Raw genomic sequence first — 26,939 nt, 5'->3', positions numbered from 1 at the left:
ATAGTAGCGGAAAGATGGACAGCAACATAAATTAGTCAAAAAAAGTGCAGGTAAGCAGTTTGCTTTGTGGCTTCCTGCTGTGTGTGTGTCCTCCCCCTGAAAAAAAGGGTGGAGGGAGAAGGAAACAGACTAGCATGTGACTGAGCACAGCAATGAAAAATACATGTGAAAGGGAAAAACTAATGAGACTGACCTCCCATGTACAGTTGCCATTCCTTAATAATTGCTTATTTCTGTCTTGTTCAATCTTAGGTAGTAGGGAAGGACCTATCTTGCTTCTGTTAATGCATTGGTAAGACCCACAATCTCACTGAGAGCATGAGCAGGTGATAAATTTTTGTTTCAGCTGTTATGTGGAGCGATGTCAATGAAAAATACCTTATCTTACTAAATTATGCTGTCTCGTGGAGCTTTTCTCCTGCGCTGCCTGAAACCCTCGGATGTCAGAGGCTGTGTTTCTGCGTATCTTCAGATGATCCAAAGCTAAGAGCCAGACCGCTCTGCAGTGGTAATTTGAAAGGAGCTCTGCATTTTGGCAAGGTGGTAATATGGCAAGAAAATATTGGCAGCGTTGTCTTCGGTTGCCTTGGCTTTACCGGCAGTTAACTGAAAGCGAGGACAGGGAGCAACCAGAAATGTTCCACTGAGCTGCTGCTTTGTTGAACATGCACCTGGTATAAGAGTGTCTCCACATGGCAGGCATCTCTTGGACTTTACACATCTATTGAGTTAAGGAAGCCTGTATGTGCCTGGCTTTTCTTACTGTTTCCACCTGTTTTGCCTTGCTAGTGCTCCTTCTGAGTTTGGTCGAGTTGTCCTGAATTTCACTTGAGTAATTAGAAGGGAATTAGGGCCTGTGTATTTCCTTCTTTCTTTCATCATTTCTACTGTATTTGAAATTAACATGAACTATTTGTTTGGTTGGTGTTTGTGTGTGCAGTGGTGGTTCCTATGTCTCCCTGCTCTTATTTTTATAACAAGTAGCTCCTGCTAGTAGCTCATGAGTATTAACTCGATAAAGCACTGAGAAATGCATCATGCAAATTGCTGTTTAAATCTTGGATCAGTGCCATGCTGTACATCTCACTTCTCACATTTGTTGCTGGAATTACGGTACAGTAATTAATGGCATACAATCCTGAAAAAAAATGACCTCCAACCTGGAGTTCAAGATGGTAGTGTTCATCAGAAAGTGAATCAAAATTGAACAGATAGAATTACCATGAGGAATTACTATTAAATTTAGCTGGCATAGTTGCATTTAATCAGACAGACTTTGTTTAAAGCAAGCAGGAGAAGAAGGCTGCAGCAGTCCATCCTTGTACGACTGACGGACTGCTACGTGATAATTGGGGTACTGCTACGAAGCAGGTGAATTGAAATTACCTGGGGGGGGGGAAAAAAGATTTCATTCATAGACTGGCAATGCTAGGATCACTTTTCTAGTTTGTTTCAGTTTTAGGCTTTTGCACGTAGCGATTTAATGGCTGTGACTTCAAAACTTGTGGCTGGACTTCCTTGTCCCGCGACTTAAAGGAACCCAACTTTCATGTTGCAGAAGCACTTGGAAAAGTTGGTTCCAACACCTTCTGCCGAGTGCGCGGTGCTGGAGGTGTGAATTAGTGAGTTTTTAATGAGCGGCCAGGAGCTGGGAAGTGCCGTGGGTACTCTGTGTGTGGGGAAGTGCCTAAAGAAAGGAAATGTTATGATGGGAAGAGTCGAACTTGGGCTTTGTGGGGTGCTTTGGTAGGTTTTTCTTGCTTTGAGCCCTTGATTAGTGATGGGTAATGTTTGAGTCTTCCTCTGTAGAAGAAGTCTATATAATGGGTGAAGAGCAAAGGATTTGAAATGGAAGGAAGAAGTTTAAAGATTGTTTCAATGTGGACCTCTGTGACAAGAAAACAGTTCTTTTAGTAAACAGATCGTGCCTCCCCCCCCCCCTTTTTTTTTTTAAATCCTGCAAACAAACCTGAGCCCCAAACATAAAAAAACTACTGAAAAGCTTCAAAACCCCGACGCAAGGCGACTCCTCCGTTCCAGCCCTGTGCCCAGCATAAAGCCCCCGCCCGCTCCCCGCGCTGTCACACACGCTCTTCGCCTCCCCCCCCCCCCCCCCCCGCAACGCTCTCCAGCCGCCGAAACGCGTTTGCTTTTGCCCGATCGTCGGACAAAAAACCTCCGCCGCTGCAGCCAGGACAGGTTTGCAGATTGATAGCGGGCGGGCTGCCACTTCACCAGGGAGCAAGCCCGGGGGGGGGGGGGGGGGTTTGAGGAGGAGGAGGAGGAAGGAGAAGCCCGGCTCCCCTCGCACCCACCCGAGGGGCACGGCCGTGGCCGGGCGCTGCCGGCCCCGCCGTTCGGCTTCGATCCCCCCCCCCCCCCCCCCAGCCCCCCGCCCGGGGAAAGGGGCCGGGGGGGGGGGGGGAGGCGTGGGGAAAGCGCTGCCCGGGGCGGGGCGGAGGGCGGGCGGGTTACGGCGCATTTCTTGCGGGGCCGCTGCCGCTTTGTCTGCGGGGAAAGTTTGGTGGCGGCGGGGGGGGGGTGTCGAGGTGCTGCCCCGGCACCTGCCGAGGGTCACGGTCCCAGCCGGCTCCCCGCCTTCTCCCTTCCCCGTTCTTCCCCGACGCGGCGTCTCTCCTTCTTTTTTTTTCCCCCCTGCAGCCTCCTCCGCCGGCGGCGGAGGGGCAGCGCGGCGGGGGCCATGGGCGACCCGGCCGCCGCTTGGGCGACGCTGTGCCTCCTCCTCAGCGCGGCGCTGGCCGCCGCCGCCTCCTCCTTCTCCTCAGGTGAGTCGTCGCGCCGAGCCCCGGCCCCCCCCGTCCCCCGTCCCGCGGGTGGTTGGTGACCTGAGGAGAGAAGCTGAGTTCCCCGTCTGAGGAGAAGTCCCTCTCTTTCGGGGGGGTGGCGGTGGTTGGGGCATCTTTTCTTTCTTTCTCCTTCTCCCTGGCCCGGGCGGGGGTCCGCCTCCAGCCAGCCCCCCGCCATTTTGGCGGCCTCTCCACAGGCGGGGCGAAGGGGAGCGGGGTGAAGCCGTGCCCATGCCGGGTCGTGTGTGTGTGTCCCCCCCCCCCGGCCCCGGCTCTTTCCGCCCGGGGATGGTGGTGGTGGTGGTGGTGGAGTGCCCACAAGCGGCTGAGGGCTTGGCGGGCGTTAAGCGCCGGCGATGGAGGAGCGTGTCCCGCTTCGAGCGTGAGAGGCGGGAGGGTGGCCCCGGGGCTGCCGGGCTTCTCCTTCTGCTCGGCAGCTTTTCCTGAGGGCGAGGAGGCAGCCCAGGATAGCACTAAACCCCCTGCCAAGCTGAGCGTGGGGTTACCCGAAAAGGCGGTTTTTTTTTTTTTTTTTTTTTTTTTTTTTTTTTTTTTGGTGGGTGTTAATTGTCCAAACCCACAGAAACCACCCAGAGCAGCCCGCGTGTGAGGTGGGCTGAGCTGGGTCAGTCAGCCGCAGGGCTTGGGGCAGAGCCAGCCCTCAAGCTGCCCCGACACACTCTCCGCGGGTGTTCGTGGCGGTGCGGAGGGCTGAGCCGCCTGCCCACGGGACTCGGGAACGCCGTGGCGTGTGCTTGTAGTCTGCCGGCCGGGGCAGGGGTGACAGGAGCTGTGGAGAGTAGGTAGGAGTCCATCCACCTTTCCTTCTTCTAGGAGAAGAGGGCTGAGCTCGACGTGGCCCACGTGGATGTTGCTCTAAGAGTGCCTTAGCAGGCGTCAAGCATTGGTTTCTTCTATCCTTCAAAAAGTGTTCTGGACAGGCTGGTAAAAAGTGCAGGGTTATGATTTTACGATGCCGTCAGGCAGTAAAGTTACTGATGTTTTAAGTTTGGGAGTGCAGTGTGGCTGCGTTTGTGCTGTTAGGTTGTTTTCCAGCTTTTCCTTTGGCAGTGCGACTGTACGTCGTTGGTTTCCAAAGTGGCAGACTCCCCAAGTACTGCTCCCACCATAACATTGGGATTCCCATTTGATATAGTTGTCTTAGTGAATAACAGTAGTTAAAAATAGCTATGTGTATGTGAGCTGAGGAGCTGTTAGATATGAATTTGGGATATTAACTTGTTGGGAAGTACTCTGAGAGACTTAACTTTTATTTAAAAACAAAACAAAACAAAAAACCACCACACTAAGAAAAACCCCCAAACCTGAAAGCCCCCAAATCAGAAAACTACACTACCAACCACCTGCATTGAAGATGCCCAACACAAAAATACCAAAGCAAAAAGTTGGGGTATTTCTTCCAAAGCTTCTTCAGTATGTGAAAGGCAATGTGGTCATTTGAGAAAACCCTTTCAGGTGAACTTTGCAAACAGTCATTAATCACACTGGTGACTTGGAGTTGCATGTGAAGCCAGGGCACTATAACAAACAGAGATGTCGCTTAACATGTGTGTGAAGTCTTGGGCTCGCTCACAATTGTGAATAAAAAATAGCTAATAGGTTTTTTTTAACTAAGGATTTTCCAAGTTCTGTAAAGGTGGGTTATATCTTGGTATCCCCCATGGTAACTTGTGAGGGAGTGAAATACGCCTTTGCTTTAATGGAAGGGAAGAATCAGACTTTCTGTGTCTGCTTTCTAGTCCCACATGGGCCAGGGCGAGCCTGTCTCTACAGAGTGCAGTGGAGGGAGTAGGCTGTAGAGCTGGGAGAGAAATTTTTGAAGGTCTGTCTCATTCCTGCTGTTGCCTGCCTGGGATATTTGAGGCAGCTGCTCTTGCCCTGCTGCCTTGGTCCTTCCTCTGTGCTCTGGCCCCGTAGGCGATGAGCTCTTTGGCACATGACTGCTCTTTCACGATGTGTTTATAGTGCCTGGCACAAAGGGCCCTAGATGTAATTACAGCCTCTGAAGAAAAAGTAGGAAATGCTGATTTTTTTTTTTTGTTGTTGCTGTTGTTGATAGTTTTCCCCTGTGTCTTTAAGGTTTTCAAATCGTAAGTGGGGGCTCTGATGCCATGTTTCACATTTTAGGGTGTCAAGCCATTGTTAGTTACTTTGTTACATTGGTACTTTTAAGGAACTATAGCTGTCAGTGAGCAATAAAGAAAGGGCAGCTAGCCCTTTTTTAGGAGTTTAACAGTCAAGTTGTGCTGGTCTTAACTAACTGGTATTAAGTATTTCTTTTTTTTCCACATGCTTTCCAACACTGTGTGACCTCGTGTTTTGCACTGAGTTTTGAGTTGCAACTGGATGATGAACCTTGCGATTATCCTCTCTTGCCAAAATAAGAGCGTGGGGGAGGAGAGAAATGTGGGGGGCAGGAAGATAATTGGTATTTGAAAATCAGTGCAGTAACATGAAGTCAAGGTATGGTCAAGTGTTTGGGTGTTTTTCCGTAAACAGAAATTGCTGTGTAAGTCAAGCAAATAAATGAAGAGGTAATTGGTGAGAGTCTGAGTCTTAGTTGCATTCAAGTGACTTGGCACCACCATGAGCTTGTCAGATGTAAAGTGGTTAACCACACGATTTGTGGGGTGGCATGTGGGGGCTCTGCAGATGAGAGAGTGAAACCCTGTGTTTCAGCATGTTAGTCCTCTTTGGTGCTCAGTCTGTGCATGTGATGGGTAGGGCTCAATTTGTTTACTGTCAATATGAGTAGAAAGGTATCTGCTGAATTTGAGAGAAACACGATTGGGCGCTTGTGGCTCATCTGCTTGGCAAGGGAAAATAATTCCTGATGGTGCCTCTGCAGCCTCTTGTAGCTGAGCTCAAGACTGGCTCAAAGGAGGAGCTTTTGATTCAAAGCAGTGTAACTCCCAGGTTTTCTGTACAAATTTGTCTAATATGCATTTTATGGGAAACACCACTCTTCGATGAGGAAATTCTTAGTTCTTTGGGTGGTCCCTTGAGGCAGCTTTTCCCACATTGTCTTTTCTTTTCATCTTTTGAGTTTCTTGGGTTGCTTTTGATTTCACATTCTTGTCACGTTTTCAGTAGACAGATATGTGTAGTTGTTCAAGAACGGCTGTTTCCCAGAAAATCAATGAAAGAACTGTCATTCAACTTATTCATGGTGTTATTTTCTAACCTCTTACTTGATTTATTGAAGTAGAATATATAAAGTATGCTTGAATGGGTATATATCTCTATCACTTGCTTGGAGAACCTTTCTCTCAGCTGGCAATGTCACTGGTGAGGAGTAGCAAGACTGAAGCAGGAGGAGTCCCATGAGACTGTCGTTAGGAGAAATGCGACCCGTTGCCCATGGAGGAGTGATTTAGGAGCGGGAATTCACACCGTCTCTCCTTGCCATGATTGTGTTTTTATGTGTATAATCGTGTGCTTATTTGTTTCTCCTGCAATAGTAAAAGGATTTATAGAAGCAGAGAGAAGAGACTGCTCTTTAGCACGCAATTTAAATGCTGTGTAACCTTGCATTTTTAAGGGCCATATTTTGCTCTCAAATAACTGTGGCTTCCCTTTATTTCAGTGACAGCTCGGGCAATTACTCAAAGTTACAACTGTGAGCTTCACCTTATGTGTATATTGTGAGAATTCCCCTCTTACCGGGGGCAGGTTTTGTGACAGTGGAGGGAGAGAACATATGCCCCTTGCACGCGTGGCACCAAATGACTGAATTTGTCACCCATCTGAGAGTGTGAGGTGATTGTGGGAATGGGTGACGATATTAGCCCTCTTCAAAAGTGGGTGATTATTGGCGATGGTGCAGTCAGGTCCTTGTGAGGTTAGTGTCCGTCCCTGTTTTACTGCCTTGCATTCTCCTGCTTTCTTCGATCATTGTCTGTGTCCCTGACTTCTGTCTGAGGAAGATTGGGCAACTTCTTGCAATTATAATGCTGTGATGCTTTATTAGTGGTCTGGTGAGGTGCTGCAGAGGCATGGGCTGACACCTTCTTGAAGATCAGCAGCATTATTTTGGCAGGTCTCCCCTTTTGTTTCTGCCTTGTTCATGCCACTCTCCAAGTTTTTGAGTCCATCTTGGCCAGAGTCCCTGACAAGGCAGTCTGAAGCTTACCCAGAGGTTACCCTGCTGCACCAAAACTGCATTTGTTCTGTTCTGGGCAAGTGTATAGCCAGAGGTGGCTGCTCAGTGCTGCTAGTGCTATTACGTGGCAGGTTCAGTGGAGAGTGTGCTGGTGTTACTCCCTTCTAATCTGGTTGTTTTATTTTTTTATTTTTTTTTTTTTTTGTTCCACAGGTGCCTGTGTCTACCAAGGCTTGTTGTTTGAGGTAGGTAAGCTTGAATGCGTTATGCTGGGGAAATGTTTGGGAAGGTGCTGTTGAACTTGACTCTAATTCCTGATTTTTGTCACCCCTGCAATGGGGATGGCTGATCTTGCAGCAGGTCACAGAGCTGTGAGCCTTTAGCCTGCTGGAAAGCAGCAGCAAAATAAATATTGTCCTCGGAGAGGTCAGAAATTCTCTCTGGGCCTTTGAACCCAACCGCTCTCCTCAGCACGGCTCTGCCTGCTTCTAACTGGGGCTCCTTTGTCCAGTGTTTGAAAAGATGTGAGAGATTTCAAGGTTCTTGGAAGCTGTATGAATCACAAATGTGCAGTCCTAGGCAGGGTAGAGGTTATATTTTGTAAAATGTCACTGTAATGCCGGGGTATGTTCTGTGGGTTTTTTCCCCTGAATTAATAAGTTATTAATGACAACAATTTAACACCTTTTCCTCTCAGCTGATTATGGTGAGTACCGTGTACCCTGACTCTTCTTTATAAAGCCCAAGTATTTTCTTTTATAGTCTTCCTCTTTGCATGTACATAATCCATGAATAATTTTGTACAAGAATCACAGTTTTTAACAATTCATAAACAGTCTTTTGCTCTGTAACCCATGTCTGCCTTGCTTCAGTACTCTGGGCTAAAAGGAAATGGCTGAGCAACTTTACGTTTCTGGAGTGCTTCTGTACCTGCCTCCGGTCCCACAGCAGACTTGCTCAGGGATTTGTTACCGTAGGCTGGGAGGTAGTGTGCAGCAGCTGTTGAGGAAGGCCTGGGTTTTTATTTCCCGTAGAGCTCTCCAGCAAAGCTGGATATGTTTTCTGCGTGTGTGACACGTGACTACTGGGTATCTTGGAAATAACTGGTAGCAGTGGTTCCTTTGGCCTTCCAACATGGACTCAGGGGCTCAGAAGTTTTTCTGCTCCAAGAAGGAAATGTAGGGGGAATTGCTGGAGGCATATGTTTTCAGTGGGTGGCTTGGGAGGAAGCTGAAGCAGGCTAAATGAGCTTGCTCCTCTTAATAATGCACTGTGAGCATCAGTGTCTTAATAGCAGTTGGAAAGTTTGTCTAGATTCCAACTTCAGTGAACTGTATGGCAGGTCCCTTTCTGCTGAGGATTGCAGCTCAGTAAGGGCAGTATCAAAGCTGAAGGGTTAGCAAGTGAGGGGTTTCATCTGTCACTGATTGCTATTGGCATGTCAGATTTATTTTTTGTTGCCTTTTGTGTATCCTTGGTGTTCTGATTTTTTTTTTTTTTCTCTGCTCTTTCTTTTACTGCTGCTGTGTGTTTGAAATGCTAGTGCAGTTCTCGATAATATCTTGCCGTAACATTTGTACATAAAGACTTTGGGATATTCTAGGTTAGATGCTTCCTGTTTAAAGAACTTGCTCCCAGTATCCTTGATTTTGTCTTTATCTCTGTATTTAGTAAGATTATTCTGGTTTTATTAATAAATGGTTTCTGTAGCTGCAGTAGTTTTTATTAGCTGTACAAGAGGATCGTTCTGCAGTAAAACTCAAAGCAGACACAAAACTGGTGCAGGTATACAGCTGGCATTTATAATCAAGTAAAACTTGAACAACTCAAGCTCGTTCTTGGAACAAGGACCTATCCTGCCTCTTGTTCGTTGTCACGTCTGAAGATGTGCCTGCTTTCCTATCTGAGTGATGTTTGCTGTGGGAAGAGGCCTTTGCTTGCTTTTCCACCAGTATTTTGGTATTTCTTCCATTTTGTATGCACTAATGTAATGACTTTTGGTTACTCTTTGGAACTGAATATAGATCAAAGGACAGACTCTGGCTTCAGCTAGCAATCTCAGAACAGGTACTAAATCCACATGGTTTCTGACTCAGATGGGGAAAATATCACACGCAGTGCACCAAACCTGTGGGCTAGGTGCATCTTCCTCTGCAATGCTGCTTCACGCATTTCTTTGGGTGACTGTTTTCCCTGAGAAAACAGGAACTGCACGGACAGCCATGGAAATTACAGATGGAAAAGAACCTTTAATAGGACTTGTTTCACTCTCTGGTTTGTGCCACTCCTGACAGCAGTATTGGAGTTGGCTTGATTAAGCGTGGTAGAAATCAAACACTAGAGGTAGTGCATGAGTGATTTTGAGGCAGTTACTACTTGTGGGTTGGTGGCACGTAGCTGTGATAAAGCTGCAGAGCTTGTGTTATCTTTGCAGAAGACCGCTCTCTCAGAAAGGTCAGCTTTGAAATGGAAGGTGACAAGAAGAGCAATCCTGCCACTGGCATCGTTTCAGTTCCTGCGGTTTCCCTGGATTCAGGATGAACATTGTATTAAAAAAATATGAAAACTGAAGACCCCTATGTGAGACACTTGCTCTGTTTTTGTTAAACTTAGTGCCTGTAAAGCATTGATGCAGCTGTCTGACAAATGACGATTGGGAGCTATTTCCTCATGGCTTTACTGGTACAATTATGTTTGCTGGAGCTGAGGAGGAGGGTCTTTCTGGATTCCTTGTTTGGGATTCTGGAGGTGCAAGCTGGAAGTGTCATATCTGTTATACTATTGTCTTAATGAACACTTTTTTTTTTTTTTCCCCTACTTTATCCCAGATCACGAGAAAAGTAAAAGCCTATTCTGCCTGTAATCTGTGTCTGTGTGTTGCTGTTTAATCTCTCTGGTAAGACTGGTGGGAGCTGTGTTCACTGGCCTTTTTGTCAGGGCTGGTGAGTATTGTGTCGAGTCGGTGGTTTGCTCAGGATAGTGGTACAAGGCAGTTCTGCTGCCATTTGTAGCTGGCCTTGCTGGGAGCTCCATGTGGGTCACTTAGTGGAAATGTCTTAGGGGTATGTGTTGAGCTGGTGGGTGTGTAGTCTGCTGCATATATCTCTCACCATCTGTCTTTCGTGAAACAGATAGGCTTTTGCTAACATGGACAGAATAATGTATGGAATGGGACAAAAATGGCACTCCTGTGACAAGTTCAGTCTCTTTCAGTTGGGTTTGTGTACCTGTTTGGTAGCATGAATGAAGCCTTTTTTACTAGAGCGGAGAACACCTTTCGTCTGTTTGTTCCCCAAACCATTACCCAGCCTCCAACCGTAGCTGGTCTTCAGCTTTTCATGTTGCTGTTATTTTATTGACTTGTTCCTTTTAAGTTTGTAGACAAGGAGACAGGTAAGAAGCTGGGCAGGGGAAAGAAAGAGGAACAGATGGACAATTATTTCTTCAGAAGATACCGAAGCCTCTTGTGCATGCAGCAGCTGCAAAAGGAGCCTTAATACACTGATTATAGTACCAAGAGGAGGAAGCTAGTGGTAACATGGAACCGCCCCAGGTTTTGTAAGCGAGTGTGATAAGTAGTAGTGTTATCAGCTAAATGAAAAGGGAGTGTGAGCGCTGCTTCAAGCTGTGGCTTGACAAAATTGGACTACTGAGATGGCATGGGGAAAGGATTTCGTTTGGATATTTTTCTAGCAGTCTTTCCCTTAGCATTGTGCCAGAGCAGTGTGTGATTGATTTGCCTAGTGTGGCTGAGTTGGGTGTGGGTGATGGGAGTAGACCCGAGTGACTTAGTCAATACCTGAGGTGCTCTCTACGCTGGCCTTGTGAGTTGGGCTGTGCTCTGAAAATCCAGTGTGTAAGGGGAGGCCATGTCCCAGCCCGGGTGTGCACTGGCTCACAACTATCGCAGCACAGCTGAAGGGGGAAGCTGAGCTGGGGTGTGCACTGCTGTGTCCAGCAGTGTTGGAGCTCTGGCTTGAGCAACGCTTGCTGGTCTTCTCTGCTGTCGGCTGCATCATGGGTTAAACTGAGTTTTACAAGTCTGGGGCCCTGACATAAGAGGGCACGGATGGATGTGATAGCAGAATTTGGCTGTGGGATTCTTCACTAGTAGTGCTGTGATGTGCCCAGAGGGGAGCAGAGAAGCAGACGGGGGATAATTTTGTGGTTTTAGCATTTCTATACGACTTTGGAAAGTTGCACGTAAAAGAACGTGTTCAGTGAAGAAATCCCAGTGACAGGACCAACATGCAAGCTAAGGATGTCATCTCTGTAGAATCTGTTCTGGAGGAGAATTGTGCCCTCTGGGTGTGTTTGCTTACAAACCATTTACTCACTGAAAAGAAAGCTTTTCTGAATGACAAGAAGGCATTGGGCCAAACGCTGCAACCTCACCTGATGGCTGCCACCTGGAGCGGCAGCATCACAGTATGCCTGTGGCACTAATAGAGCTGTCTATGAGAAATTTGTAGAAACTTTTTTGTGTTTTAAACTATGGTTAGAAACACTGTTTCCTTCCAGTGTCTGGTGTTGTTCTGCGTTTTCCTCAATGTTTCATGTGCAAGTAGTTGTAGGTGAGCTGTTACTGGGTTATTGTAGGAATGCTATTTGCTGCAAGTCTTGCTTTATGGCATTTGGCTGTCTTGCTTCTGCTGCAAACCCAAATCCTGAAGTCACTTAAAAAATCCTTGGTGCATAAATTGAACATTTAAGTGTAGTGAATGCAAGCACTGCAGAATTGCTTGAATTTGTTAACGCCGCTCAAGTTCTGCGTCTTGCTTGACTGACTTAGCTGCTTGTCTATCGAGGGACAGCTTGTGTTCATGTGTTTTCTCTGAGGAAAAACACATCTCTGTGTGTGATTTCCAACTGTGCCGAGGAGGTTTGTATTCCTCCCTCTGTCTTAACCTTTGAGGAAGTTTTCAGATTCGCATCACCAGCACAGCCACTTCCTTTACTTAGCAAAGAAGAAAATACACGTTACTATTTTTTTTTTTTTAGCTGGAGGGTAGTGTAGGTGGGAATGAAGAGACATTCATGCCACAATGAAAGTAAATGTGTGTGGGAGGTATTGTTCAAGTCCATGTCTGCATCTTCCTGCCAGCTGGCTTGTGCCAAGAAGAGTTTTCAGCCCTGGGAGAAGGAGAGGGGGAAGCACGGGGCTGTGAATTAAGGTGGGAGTTGGTTTAAATGGAAAGTGTGACTTGATAAATGACACTTCATGTTTGGTAGACACTGCAGTAAGGAAGGACAAGTCCAGCTGAGCCATCTCAAGTAAATTTTTACTTTGTCTGTGTTAAAACATGGATGTTGTCTGTTGCAACAGCTGCTGGTAATGCACATAAGGATGAATTTCTGGACTGGCAGATTCCTTTGGAAGTTTCATGAGACACATATGGGGCTTTCCTAACACAATAAAACACCAGACAAGCCAAGCAGCTTTTCTTGAAATGAAATATGTTTTTAATCTTAGAGTTTGAATGAAAATTATGAACAGAATAAAAAGCTCTAACTTAATCCATAGTAAATGGTACTGTACTTGTGCTTCTACCAAAAATTTTGCTTCCCTTTTTCTTTTTGAAACTGCCTGAAAAAGAATTCAAGATAATTGAAATGCTGAGTTGACTTACACATCTTAAAAGAAGAGACTTTGCGTTTAGTGGTCAGTCAAAAGAGCAATATGACTTTTCCAGGAAAGGAAAAAAAAAAAGAATTATTGTAGCCCTTCAGATAGTTCAGCTTTTCATCTTTTTAATTCTGCTCTGCAATCAGTCATGGTAGAGGTCACAAAATAATAAAAATAATCACATGTTGACAGATACCTATTGTATAAATACAACTTCAATCAGCTCTATTATAAATCAGATCATCAAATTAATGTATGCATTAACTGTAATTTTTTATAAACGGTTGCAAGGAGCTGGACTGATAGAGGAGAACACCAGCAAAAGATAAGGAGGTAAAATGGTGGAGGCACGGAGCTCTGTTATGCTGGAGGTAGCTGTTTGCTCAGTTTCAGAGATGCTTTTTACATAATTACCTTTGGCTTATTTAGCTCATTTCAGTGGCAAGTGTAAGCAGAGTGGAGAAACAAAGTGCTAGTTTCAAGTTCTGCGTCTGAAGAAAAAAGTGCATGAAAATGTTGATGCTAAAATTTTAAAGTTTGTGACAATAAAACAATTTGAAGTATCCGACATGACTGCATATAACACATTCTTGTTCAATAAAAAAGTATCCCTTTAAATCTTCTGATAAACTTGATAACATTTTGCTGTTACATGTGTACATTTTGTTGGTGGAAGTGAAAAGAAAACCTGATTTTATGCTTTTCAAATCAGATATCTGTTTTCATCTGTAGTTTGTGCTGAGTTAGAAATGAAAGGAGCAATATAATAAATAGAAAATGCTTTTTTTTCTCCCAAAATTTTACATCTCCCACTCTAGATAGCTTCTATTCTGAATAAATTTAGTGACTATTTAAAATAAATGTTAGCAGGTGCAGAGCACTTTTGGTTAGGGAACGTTTCACATCAGCAACGGAAAATGAGCTTCACTTTAATTTCTTTAGAAGGATAACAAGTTACTACTGAAAAATGAGATCAGAATCGAAGATTTCAGTTGAAGGTTTTGCTTGCTAACTTTTACAACGGTCAAAATGTTGGGTTTTTTTGTTTTTTTTTTTTTTTTTTAAAATTGTCATATAAATGCTCCTACTTAGCCTGGGGGTACATCCTCTGTTCCACCAGGGAACAAAGCTATAAATTTCTGTTTATAACATGCATATAACACTTGGTAGCTATTTAAAGTCTACTTTACAGCAGCATGAATCTCCCTTCTGTGTAATGTTCAAATGAACATTTTGCAGAACACTATGATGTTATCCAGTTTGCTGGGGGGGTTCCTCTTTGAGCAGCCTGCAGTCTGCACTCTTGATTTGCTCTTCTGCGGTCTCCCACATTGACCTGAGTACTAGGGAGGTAATGAGTTATTTGTGTGGGAGACTTGTAAGATCGAGGTTGCTTTTTCCTGCTGTTGCAGGGTGGATGTATTTTTGTAGACATGAGTTGACTAATATCCTATATGTGATGATTTTTATTTATTGAACAGATATAACTAGATGCTGTGACTCTCCCAGGACTTCAGAGAGTAGTGACGGAAAGACTGGGGGCATTTGGTGCAGCGGGGGCCTGATTCTGCAGTGCTGTTGAGCAACTTTTTAAGCCTGTTTAGAGCAAGTGCATAAAACCGAGTAATTGTTTTGTGCGGTGCGTAGGGCTTAATCTCCACCTTATCCTTGCTTTGTGTGGCTATGAATGGAAGTGGAAGGTGATGGAAAATAGACCTCTCAATTTACATGAATGGTATGCAGTTAAGGTTTATTAATATAATAACAAGATGCTTCTTATGTAGGAAATCCCTTTTGCTTGTGAGTTTTGGAAAGCTAAGATCAGCTGAAGATCAAAAATAAAGACAAAAGTGTTTTTTGAATAAAGCATGTGCTACATGTGTGTTCCTTCTTTGTGTTCCTTGAAAATAACATTATAATATAGAGGATTGGGGGTAGGATCTTTATTTCATGGTACCAGGTGAAAGAAGCTTAGATGTGAGATGAACATTATTCTCCCAAGGATGTAGTGAATTCTTGTCTCTTAATCAGTAAAGAAGTTTTTCTGTGGACTGAGGCACACATTTTAATATGTAATAATTCTTCTCTTATGTTGGTGGTTCTCATACAGAAGACTGCTAAATTTTGTTTTTTGGTCTGAGAAAATGAACTCTCATTTTTTAAGGAAACACAATGCTGTTCGCATAGCTGAGAGCTGGTATGTTCTAGAATTACCACATTTATTTTGTTTTGTAGCAGCTTGAGACTTGTTCTGAATAGCAAATGACACACAGGGATAACGTGAGCCCTTACTCATGATATTGTGTATCTTAAATATCAGTAGTTTGACATAGTACATACAATCAGTACAGTTTGTGCGTCAGTGCTTTTCTAGTTCTTTTTTCACTTTTACCTCTGAAACGAAGTCCTGTGGAGCTCTAACACTGTTACACAACTATCAGCTCTCTTAAAAAATTCTGTAATGAGAAAGTGCTGAGAGCTGGGGTGTCAAAATGTCTTAAAAACCCAGAAGAATCTGCTTAAACTACACCCCTACCCTACTGTAAGCAGAGGTGAATTACACTTTAATTGGAAAACTGTGGCTCCGATCCATAGCTCTCTGACAACTCTGTAAGCTGTTGCCTTTCATTGGTTTTCACATTTCAGGAGAGCTGTGAGAGCATTCACACATTGGAAATGGAACTGTGGCTTTGCCCACGAAGGGTAAATGCTGCTTTTCTTATTTGCTACATCTGTGCTTCAATGAAGGAAGCAGCAACTGGCAAAAGTTGCAACTGCAGGGTTGTTCATAATATGAAAGACATTCATATAACACAACTTTTGTTCAACAGCTGCCTGTATATTGCCCTGTAATGGATGCAGAAGGAGATAAACACAGGGACAAGGGAAGGGGTGGAGGGTGGCTGGGCTAGCCTTGTTTCTGTGACCAGGCACTTTTCTCCCATAGCTTGGACCTGTTGCTGGTCTCGCAGAAGCAGTGTCATTCATTTCCCCTGTGCTTGGAGCTGGGCAGGAGTTTAGGTCCCTACAGCCCCTGTCTCTGGCAGCAGCAAGTTGCATCTGCAGGGCATCCTGTTGGTTTCTCCAGGTGCTGCTCTCTGAGAGTAGCCATGTCCCTTTTCATAAAATAGCGAAGCAGTGGTGAGGCAGACTTTTCTACATCAAGCACATTTAACCTGATGCAGGTGAAGCATGAAGCTGGTGTCTTTGCTTATCCTGAGACGATTCACCTGCCATAGTTACCTACGATGCATATTTCAAAGCTTGCTCCGCAGTGGGCTGCACATAGACTAAATTTATCATCCAGCTCCCTCTTCTTCAGCTCTTCTGTGCGTATGTACGTGTCTGTCTTTTTTGATGATACACTTGCTGGTCAGAAATTGTTCTTTCCCTCTCTGTGTAAATGGGATCTCATATTCTAGCAGTCCAGCGCCCAGCGGTGAAGCCATGGTCCTCCTCAGTCATCTGTGCATGTTTAAGAACCGCCTTTGGCCCTGGGTTTGAACCTGTGGGGTGCTTTTTTTAAACATTCAGGCACAGGTGGTGGTTGTGGCAAAAAGAGCTTTTGAAACAACTCTTCTTTACTTCAGATAGCACAGAAGAAACATGGACAAATTAACAAACTAAAAGAGACAATTCTATGGGTGGTGGGGTTTTTGAGCTTTAATCAGAGACTCTGGGCTGTCCGCAATGACTTTGGGCAGCCTGTGGGTTTTTTTCCTTGAAGATGTGCCTGGTGGCTGTAGTGTTCTGCTTCAGGGGTCTTTCCTCTTCACCCTCTGTCCTGGCTGGTGAAAAACTCACACTTTAATCTTCACTGTGTCATGGGAGGTGATCCGGCGTCAGTCTTATTTGGAGATCAGGGTCTTTACAAGAGCTGCCCTGTTCCACATTTTCCGTTTCAGTGATCTTCCTGGATGGTAGCTGTTCATCCACGAATGCTGACTTAAGTAGATGATTAACTTTTAATAACACAGTTACAGGAGCTATATGCCAGAGCCTTGGCAGGAGATGTTGGATTTCTCATGGATTCTTTTACCAGGACAACAGTTTAACAATTATCCAGCGTTTATAAATTTCACAAGTCATTATCCCTTGCATCTTTCCAGATGCATTTGAAGAGCCTTGCTTGGGAAATACTGTCTCATAACTTGTCCTTTACTTTTGCTTTTTAAATTTCCAGGATGAAAAATTCCTTTTTCCTTTGCTTGGTCACTTCCTCATTCCTTCCCTCTCCTCAACCGTATCAAAGCCTTGATCAGGTTTCCGATTTGCATTTTATCTTTAGAGTAGGGGTTGCGATGTCTAGTTAATTGGTAAGAGAAATGATAGAAATTAGGTTTTGCCAGTGGAAAAAGCTTATAATGCATTTAAAGTTGAGACTTGTGGAGAGTGCAAATTAATGTAGCTACAGGAAGGTGACAGTTTACATCACCTGCGGACCTGCCTCAACTGTAGTTTCTCACTGGGGCGAAACTGGCAACAAACCATTGTCATACTGGTGTGTGTGCCTAATCTGGGCCTTGCGTTGAAAACTTTCCTGTTCTTGGTTTGGGAGTGCAAGTGCCAGCTTTGGAGTTGGAAGCAGTGTCCCACAGCTGATGAAGATGTTGGGAGAAAATAAAATAGCTATCTCCGTAGTGGGTTATATGATAAAAGCAGAGATGGAAAATGGTACTTACCTAATCTGTAGAGTTACTGTATTCTGCTGGTGCTTATGAAAGCATAAGCCGACGCTATTCTTTGTGGAGCAGCGAAGTATGTCTGCAGTTTAGCTGAGAAGCAGGTTTGTGCAGCAGGGCTAGTAGGGGTAGGTTTATGTGCACATACATGTGTATGAGACTTGGCCCTTTTATCTCTGAGGGGCTTTCAGTTATGCCAGGCAGCAGCTGATTTGCGTGCCACAAGCAGAACAGGCAAGCGAGAGGGTGTTTGTGTTGAAAGTCATAGCCTGCTTTTCCAGAAGGGATTTCATTATATCTTTCTGTGTCAAACGTGACATTAGTTCTGAACAATCAGGGCTTGCTTTTCTTTTCTTCTTTCTTGCGTGAGTTGTAAATGACAGCTCACTTGAAAACTGATTTTTCCTCTCTTCAGCACAATAGTTCAGAGCTGCAGAGATTACCCTGTGGGGCACAGTTCTGGAGACGGTCATCTTACCGTTTTTATGGGCTACTCAAAAAAGTCAGGAGAATTTGTGGTTCCTATTTTGTGTTAGAAAAGAAACAAAAAGATCATGTATTGGAAAGAAAGTTGACAGTGCGCTGTCATGAAAGGAGCTCGCTGAAGGTGATTTAAGCTCACTTGTAGCTGAAAGAGGGAGAGGGATGTAACCTCCAGCTAGAGGTGTAACAGCAAGTCTGTTTTCAGTCTCGCTTTTCTGCTAGCTCCCACCCACGCACGCACACTTGTCAGTCCCCGTGGGGCAGCAGTTTCTTTGCATATGTCTTTCTCGTTGGCATATGGGGTACAGGATTGTTGCGTTACTGTGACTGCAGCATACGCTGCAATGACACATAGGTACATCCTGCACCCCGCAGATGGTAGGGAGAGGTTTACCACTCCCTGAAGGGAGAAACGAGTTTTGTCTGGCAGTTTCTGTGCTTTGAGAACAGATCACTTTTGCTGAAGAACTTGAGATGTTTGCTTTCTTTATTTGCTGTGGCTCACTGAAGCAAGCAATTGCCCTAATGTGTGTGTCCGAGATGTTCTTTCAACTTCCTAAATACACACAGATTCTCTCTATGTATCACTCTGTACAGGTGTGGGCAAGTCCCATTGAAGGCTATTGTGATCTGGGAACTCGGGCTGTTTTCTTATAATGTTGGTTTTCTCCTGGAGGGGGGGCTGCCAGGTACCGAATCTGAAAAAGCTACTGTAAACACCAATGTGGTTTGGGGTTGTTTTTTGCCAACTGATACCTCCTAGTGGAGAAGCAAACTTGGTTTTGACGGTTTCATTTGATCTAATAGCTAAAACCAGAAATGATGCGAAGAGGAAAATAACCCTAGCACCCTTTCTGTGGGTGACAAGGCTGACTTCTAACGCGAAGACAGTAATGTCACGTCTCCTTCTTCTGCTGTCACGCGAGTGCCCGGTGGAGCTGAGCGAGTGTATTACTTAACTTCTGTGGGCAACTGAAATTCCACCCTAACGTTGCTTGCTGCAGGGCACCTTAGAAGATAAACATGGGATTTCTTTGCATCATAGGTGCATCTTTTTCTGGCAGCTCTGGATTCTGTCAGTGCTTTTAACTTCTATTGTAATAGTAGTTATCAGAGGTTTATATCACAGCTGTGAAAGTTTCCTTTGGGATGACACTGGGCATCTTACCAAGGAATTTTGTGCTAGGGGTTTTTTTGTAGTTTGAGAAATAATTGGCCCTGGATATGACTGCCAAGAACTAATAGAACTTTGCTGTACATTTTTCATGACCCCCAGAGAACTTTTGGATTGAATTTGTAAGGTAACTGAGGAAAGTGGATCCCCAGATCTTGCTGGCATTGACTGGAAGTTGGGCACTTTCCTCTAGTAAGACTATAGGAAAATCCTAGTCTGAATTGTTAGATAGAAACATTGAAGCTACTACTATGTATCAGCAAGAAACCTTCTCCCTCTATAGAGAAAAAATAAGCCTAAACCAAGCTGGTTTTGTTTAGAAATGGAAAAGAAACTGTTTGTTAGTACAGATTGAATTTCTTCTGTCCTTTCCATATAAACAGCTTTCTGTCTCCTTGCAGTATGGTATCAGTTGACACGAACATCAGTCAGGACAAATGAAACAGCCTGGTTTAGATGGATCTGTATAACACAAAATGGCACTGAATATATAAAAGATAGTTTGGATGTGATCTTTTCAACTGAGTCTCAAAATACCAGACAAGTCTATTAAGGTTGAGCTTTGTGTCTGGGTAGCTGAATAGTCATTTAGGCAGCAAAAAAGGGTCTTTAGTATTGAAAAACAGGACTTGGTGCTGTCTGGTTCAGGGGTCAAAGCAGAACTACTTGCACTGGAAAAGCCTAGAGGTGTTTCCCCCATGTCCTGTTCCTTTAGGCATGCTTTCAGGGAGACAGCTGGAAACAGCAAAAGCTATGGAGAAAGGCTGCTGATAAAGGAATTTGTGTGAGTTCTGTCTGCTGCTGTGTGCCAGAGAGCTCACCGGAGAGGCAGCTTGGCTCTATACTAGTACCAGGCTATACTTGTGCATTTGCCAGACCAGGATGTGTTCGAGACCTTGTTCTTCATCCTGAAAACATCTTGGGCGAAGAAGTTAAGCAGAACTGGTGAATGTCTGCCTAGTCTTTTGGAATAGATTGCTAGTGTTTAAACCGATAGTAAACCTTAGGCAAAACTGGACTACTGTGACTGGACAGTGGTTCCATGTGAAACTTCCAGGTTGGTTTCATGTGTTTCTTTTTCCCCTTTTTTTCCCTTTGAATAACTCATGTCCTTATCAGAAATGCCAGTATGAAACCCCCTCACTGTTATAGCTGTTGCACAGGCTTGTTAAATCAATTGAGTCAAAGTTGTCCAGCATAAATCATTCTCAGAACCTTTTCAGTAAACATTAACTCTCCAATTGTTGCTATTGTAACTGCTGAATTTCACAAGGAGCCTAAGATATTCCTTGGTGCTTTCAGGAAGACATATAATAGATGGAAATAATCCCAAATATGAAGCTCTTCCAGATGGGTGCATTGATTTTATATCACTGCTCAGATCTGTCAGTCTTGAAAGCGGCTGTAAAGAGAGCCATGTGATGCTGTGATGCTCTGAAGTTTATGATGCTAGGATGTCTATATTTCTGCCATGCATATTAAATAGCTTCTAGTGGGAATACATACAACAGACTTCCATTGGAAGACCACTGTAATCTTCCTAGTGCCGCAATTTATGGTTGAGCCGTAGATTAAGGAGTCCCGTTAGGATAAAATACTCGGTGCTTACTTGATTTTGTAATCATTATAGCTACTTCAGAATCATTCAGTAATGAATCCTCTAACCCCGTGAGCTCAGCATCAGAAGTATCTTTATATTACCAGCTGGAATACTACGGCTAAGGGAGAGTCCTAGGCATTTTCAGAAACCCTTAACTGTGTTTCTGGAAAAAAGTTCATCCTCCTCCCCCAAATGAGAAATCCTGAACATGATTTCTTCCTGTATTAATTTGAAGAATTTTAAGCCAGATGTTTCATTACTCAAAAAAATTAAGAAGTTTCATAAATGGCTTCCTGTGTGTTTTATGGAGATCAAATTAAACTTTTGGCAGGCTCAAAATTAGGAAATTTTAATTTAAGTTTGATACTGAGCATAAATTTTCAGTGACATCAACGGGAGCTGAAAGTTAGGGTCTTGCAGTGAGATGACATCGATGAGAAATTTTGGACCTTGCAGCTATGTACATACCCTTTTGTTTATCTCAGTTATCAAACTAGAAATCTTATTTCTAATGGGAATGTAGTCTCCCTGAAAGTTTTAACCTTTTCATTTCCTCGGAATTCATCTATTGTCCTACATTGATGGATTTGGTCATAGTCATGTGGGAATAATTAGTTTTGGGTGCTAGCCAGCATGAGACCGATATGCTGTAAATCAAGTGTTCTTTTGTGGTTCATGGATATTCATATTTTCAGAGGTAATACAGGGTTAGTTGTTTAGTTATGAACTTGAAAACATACGCTGATTTAGACAGAGTTGTCATTACTGACACACTAATAGCCAGTTCTGAGTTAGTGGATGCAGTAAATCCTTTTATGCATTGAGCCTGGTAGAGTGGTTTCAGGTGAAAACATGAGCGAACTTGTTAGCAATTTCTTTCCCACATTTTTTTGCAGTTTTATAGATTCTTCTATGTATGTAAAAAGCCTGATTTTCTTCAGTATTTAAGGAGTTATTTACAATTAAATTCTCAATATTACAGTGTAAAGGTAACTTGCTGCATTTTTATTCCAGTGGATTTTTTGTTGTTGTTTTAAAGAATCAGAGTTTTTGAAGTGTTCCATTTTGAAAACCTAGGTTTGATTTTAAATTGGAGGCACTTAAAAATTGAATTTACTCATTTCTATCTCAGTTTCTCAGTGAAACTGTGGGATCATCATGCTTATGCAAAGGGAACCTAAAAGTGCCTTAATCTATTGTTGTAGGGAAGCCTTCCAAAACAAAAGTGAATTATGTGCTTCCATTGAGTGACCTAAGGAGTAATTCTGAAGTCTCTCTTCCATGTTTTATTTAAAACAAAGATTCCTGGAATGAAACAATAAACTTAATGAAAATCTGTTTCTAATTTAATGAAATCCTTAGGACAAAACAAAGGCTAATATGTTACTTTCAAAGGCATCTGGAGACATCATATTAGATAAAATGGAACTAATTGAGATACAGTCAAATATAAATTGAGCAGAATTTGTCCCAGAATTTAACTTTGCATTACCTTGGCAAATAAAGTGAAATCTCTTTATGTGCTTATTATAGACAAAGCTTGGTAATGGACCAGAGAAAAACTGAGGTGCAGGGCAAGAGAGACTTAAATAGTCCATAATGTGCTCCCTCTGCCCATGAGCACTTTGAATGTGCGTTCAGCGCGTGTGACTCGTCTGTCATCACAAATGGACTATGTTTGCATTAGGAAAACTCAGTGCTGTCAGACTGATTTAGTGAGGAATCTCACATTACAGACTTTCTTTTGAGAATGTAAACATTATCAGGAACATCTTGGCTTTTCTGCTAGAAATTACAGGGAAAGCACTGAAAGGAATAATAAGGCATTGTGCTGAAAGCACGGTTAAATCGTGCTGTAGCACAAGGAGCTGTGTTTTGCCTTGACAACTTTGTAAATGGGAAGGCAATCCCACTTCCTGTAAGAGGGAAAATGCAAGTGCAGTACAGTACGTTGGAGAGCTGCAGACCTTTGTCTCTTCTATGTTCATGCTAGGCTTCATCGACAGCATGTTCCATGCTTGAATGTCATGTCCTGGCACAGGTCTGTACCTTTTCTGGTTTAAGCAGAATGCTATCATCGTAGTCCTGCTAATGTTGGGCAAGCTGAAGGTATCGCTGTGGTACGTAACATAATGTGGAGGTTTCCTGTCAAGATCCTTTGTTTGTAGCCATACACGAACGTGGCTGTAAGTCCTGTTGTCTAACAGTAGTACATGTGGCAACTGCAGAAGTTTGGGCATGACTGCAGTGCAGAAAAATGCTGTACACCTGCTTTGTAAAATGCTATAATTTTACTTCCTATGAGGTTTTTGGCTGCTTGAGTGTAATCCAGTGGGTGATCCTATGTATGTGATGTGTGATTGACAAGGTAAAATGAGGGCATATCTGTGATGACACAGGACAGCTGAGACCCACTGACATGGTAAAAAGTAGAACTGAGTTTACCTCTGTAATGTTGGGGTTTTTTTTCTGTCTGGTCCATTAATACTTTGATTCTTCTGTGCAGACTTAATTAAGACAACACTGATCCTACTGTTTCTTTTGGAAGATGATATGGCTTAAAAACCCTGTGTCTGTCCTTCTTTAGTATTGTGCAACATAGGGTTTCTCTTAGTCATTTTAGCAACAGCCTGGCCCCATAAGGTCATGGGATCCCTTCCGGTGAGTTTCAGAAGGATTTGCTGGCTGTAGAAGAGTGGTGAGACCTTTGGCTCTCCTCACGCTTTGGAAAGGAGCGTGCTGGAGTTACTACAGATACTTCCATCTCCTCTGACCAGCCCTTACTGCAATGCATAAATATCTTTTTGTGGGGGAAGATCTAAGCTCACAAGATGTAAGAGTGTCAGTTCTCCTTCTTGCTTCAGGCAGAGAAATATCTGTGAGATCAGAAGCAAGCCTCTTGAAATCCCTAGGAAGAGGCGTCATCCATGGTATTTTGCATCCAGGAGCAGGCTGTGCAGTTAAACTGCTTTTCCTGCTATGATTAGCATCCTATGTGTTGTCCAGTTATCCACTTGGCATGACATTTCTGTCTAGTAATAGTTGGATGTGGGTACCTGGTGTGTCATGCTGTACGTACCTGTCCAGGCTGTCAGAAGCAGTGATTTGTAATATGAAGCCCTCTCATCGGCATTTTTTTATTGTTACTGTGATGTTGATTTCCCTGATAAAAATAGGAAGTATTAGTATCAAAAATAAATTGGGAGCGATGCTTTCTAAGCAGAATATTTTTGCTGGGCTTCCACTGCTTATCAGCTAGGTATCAGCAAGCAGTGCTTGGTGCTTTTGAGCGTGTGGCTTTATTAAGAATATGCAAGACTCAGGCAGCTCTGATTTGGAAAGTGGACTCGGCCTGTTGGCTTGTTTCAATTTAGAAGCTTAACAATTCTTTGATACGTGAAGTGTGGTTTATTAGACCCTTCTCTAATATTCAAGTCTAGCACAGTGGACCACAGCAGTTTGTTAATATATGATCATTTCCATCCTTTTGGTTTTGCATGTGAATATGTGTTTTGTTTTGCAAGTACCAGCAAGGGGGCTGATCTGATCTTCAAGGTCGTATCTTTTACTCAGTGTCCTGTTTACACAGATGCCTTCTTTAGCCTCTACAAATAACTGATAAATCCACATGTTCAGACTGAGGAGATGATAATTTCTCATGTGGCAGCTTCAATAAGTAACATCCTTGTTAAAATCAGCAGTAGTGCCGTCTATGTAAAAGCTGCAATGAGGTCTCTCTACTTAATATTTTCAGTGCGTTCTGTATGATGCCAGCATGTTTTTAACCTTACTGAAGTCATTTCATGCTTCTGTAATTCATTGGCTTCTTAGTGTATTTATAGAAGCTATTTTTTCAAGCACTGCAGTAGAAATGATGAGAGCATCTGGTTAAATCCATCACATCTTGTAGAACAACCTCTTAACGGTTATTCTCAGTTAGATGAAATAGGAAAAAATAACCTTGGTAATTGAGCCTTTCCCCCTTCAGATGGTTATACCAATATTTTAAAGGCTTTAGATATTTAATATAATTAGAGTGCCATAAGTGTCACCGCTGTGCTTTTCTGCAATGGAAACCGCATAAGTTAGCCACGAGAGCTGCAAAAACACAGACATGTTTCAGCTTACACTTAGTTCCAGGAAGCTTATAACCTCTTGCTTTACTGTAACATAATAAAGAATGCATCTGGGAACTTTAATTTTTCTAAAGGAAGTTTTCTTTCTGTTCTGGAGTTGTCTAGTTTCTGTGATGTTCCAGACCAGTCTGTGCAAGCAAATCCACAAGTGGACTGAATTCAGCACCTCAGTCCAAATGTGTGACAGGATTATAGAAAAGGATACCAGGTTTGTATAGGAAGACAGGGACTGAGGTGGGTTTAGGTTAAAGTCATCTAAGGGCCCTGTACTAAGCTGAGAGTTGGGTAAGGATTTCCTTCCCGCCTGGCTACGTTATGTCCCCTCCCTCTCCTGCTGCAGCTAAGAACGGGTTGATGCAGATGCTGGCTTCACGTTGCAGAACTTGCTTCCTCCCAGGGAAATCCCCGAGTTGAGTGGTGGCTGGTTCATCAGGAATGTGGCCTTTCCTGTTATCCCCGATCAGGAATTCCCAAGTACTCATGTTGTAGGTCAGCTGTTTTTTATGGCCGTTGGAGTGACCGATGCTGGGACTGCATCACGGACCGGAGAGAGGAGGACATCTGAGGGAGAACAGTCCTTTCCTAATGTTGCTACACCTGCATCAAGAAGCCTATGGTGGAGTAATGCTACCTTGTAAGGGTGTAATTTGTGTAATCCCTGTAAGGATGTAACTCACCTGGTGCAGGTTTGTGTGCCAAACAACTTTGTAGTGTTGAGTACAGGGGATGTTTTCTGGTATTCGCTCTCCCAGCGGTATGGAAGTGGACTATTTTTGTTACAGGCTTGCCCTGACCCTTGACTGCAAGATGATGTGGAAGCGAGAAAGCTATGATTTGTTGACATTCGTATTTGGAAACCACCCTGAGACAGTGTTGACAGCGGCATCTGTCTGGAGTGACAGAGCGGGGTTGTGCGAGGACTGTTGGGCAGGTCAGAAAAATGACAAATACCCGCCCTGTACTGGCATGGAGAGTTGATCTGTTTCTTAATCTTTCAGTCTCTGGAAAGTGATGCCAGAGTGATTTAGATGGTGATTGTAGACTTGCCAGTTTGCAGTGTTGCAGAGAAACTGGAGGTGAGGCCAGAGTCCCTTATGGAAATGTGATCAGTGTATTTCTATTTGGGGAGCCCACATTCCTGTACTCTTCAGCTTTAGAGGGCTGGGTCCTCAGCTACTGTAAATGGCTTTAGCTGCTTTGATGTCAGTGGAGCTGGGCATTTTACCAGCTGAGCATTTGACCCTGACACTGGCAGTCAGCCTTCAAGACACTGAGCTTATTTAATACATGAAGCAAGGCTGCAAACTGGCAACTGGTTTACCAGTTGGTGTTTTCCAAAGAGAGCATGGGTTTACCTTTTAACTTTACTTGCAAGAGATTTACAGTACGCCCAACCGCTACTCTGTCTCTTGTTCTTACCTCATCTTGGCCCTACACGTGAAGTTTAGGGTCCTTTGAGTCAAACTCACACGTACACATATGAAGAAATGATTTAGCATTGGATACGAGTACATGGTTGTAGAGGAAGCTGGCTTTGGGGAACGTGTTAAAGCAGACGTGCTGATGGTGGAATTGAGATATCCTTCATTAGTCCATCTTCAGACACCCTAACCCTCTGCTACCCCTGCTGGGAATGGCAGTTCCCTGTGTTACTCTCGTGCTTATTAACCATTTTTGTGGGCCAGTTTGAAGTGAGGGATGGTGATAATTATTTAGGATACTTGGGGTTTTTTGGGGGGGGGGTTCCCCAAATCAATTACAAGTATGCTTGCAGGATACAATCTTATCTGAAGGCTACCAGACTGACCAGTCTGGAGATCTGCCCCAGTGTGTAGCTGGTGGGAGGGATGAGAGAAGTTAGTTATTCATTAATTTGTCCCTTCCCTATCTGTGCTGTTTGCTGTCCCTGTGCATATAAAGGTACCAGCTCTAAAGCTTGACTGGTAGGTTGGGCCAACTCGTTGTTTTCTTAAACCAGTCAGTGCTGTGTTTCTTCTGTGTGTCATGAAGAAGTCCTGTTGGGGTAATGCTTCGTTGTGCCAGCTTCCAAATACAAAAATGATTGTTATATGGGTTTTAACAGACTAATGAGCAAAGCATAAAGCTCACATCCTCTGGGCTTTTGTAGGCATTGCGGAGTATTCAGGGTGCCTGAAAGCTTGAGGTTAAGCCAGATGCAGCAACATCGGCACTTGTGTTAGATTAGGGGTGTTGGGGACAGCGTGTAGATGGAGAGTTGTGGGCTGGACTCCCTCAAGAGATGCTTTTGGTGTTACCCCTCTGCTTTTTTTAGTATCATCTGTGAGCT

The 26,939-nt window shown here is 43.7% G+C and overlaps 1 protein-coding gene across 1 annotated transcript in view; it reads left to right on the top strand.

The window, feature by feature from the left end:
* The first annotated feature begins 2,575 nt into the window (after positions 1-2,575).
* FRAS1 (Fraser extracellular matrix complex subunit 1) overlaps positions 2,576-26,939 on the top strand; it is a 174,007-nt gene continuing 149,643 nt past the window's right edge. Inside the window, exons 1-2 of the mRNA XM_030022887.2 lie at positions 2,576-2,786; positions 7,144-7,175. Coding sequence (XP_029878747.1) covers positions 2,702-2,786; positions 7,144-7,175 — 117 coding nt within the window. The 5' untranslated portion in view covers positions 2,576-2,701. The remainder of the gene's footprint in view (positions 2,787-7,143; positions 7,176-26,939) is intronic.

This window comes from Aquila chrysaetos, chromosome 1 (assembly GCF_900496995.4).
Source record: "Aquila chrysaetos chrysaetos chromosome 1, bAquChr1.4, whole genome shotgun sequence".
NCBI lineage: Eukaryota > Metazoa > Chordata > Aves > Accipitriformes > Accipitridae > Aquila > Aquila chrysaetos.
This window is presented reverse-complemented; position numbering and strand designations above follow the sequence as displayed.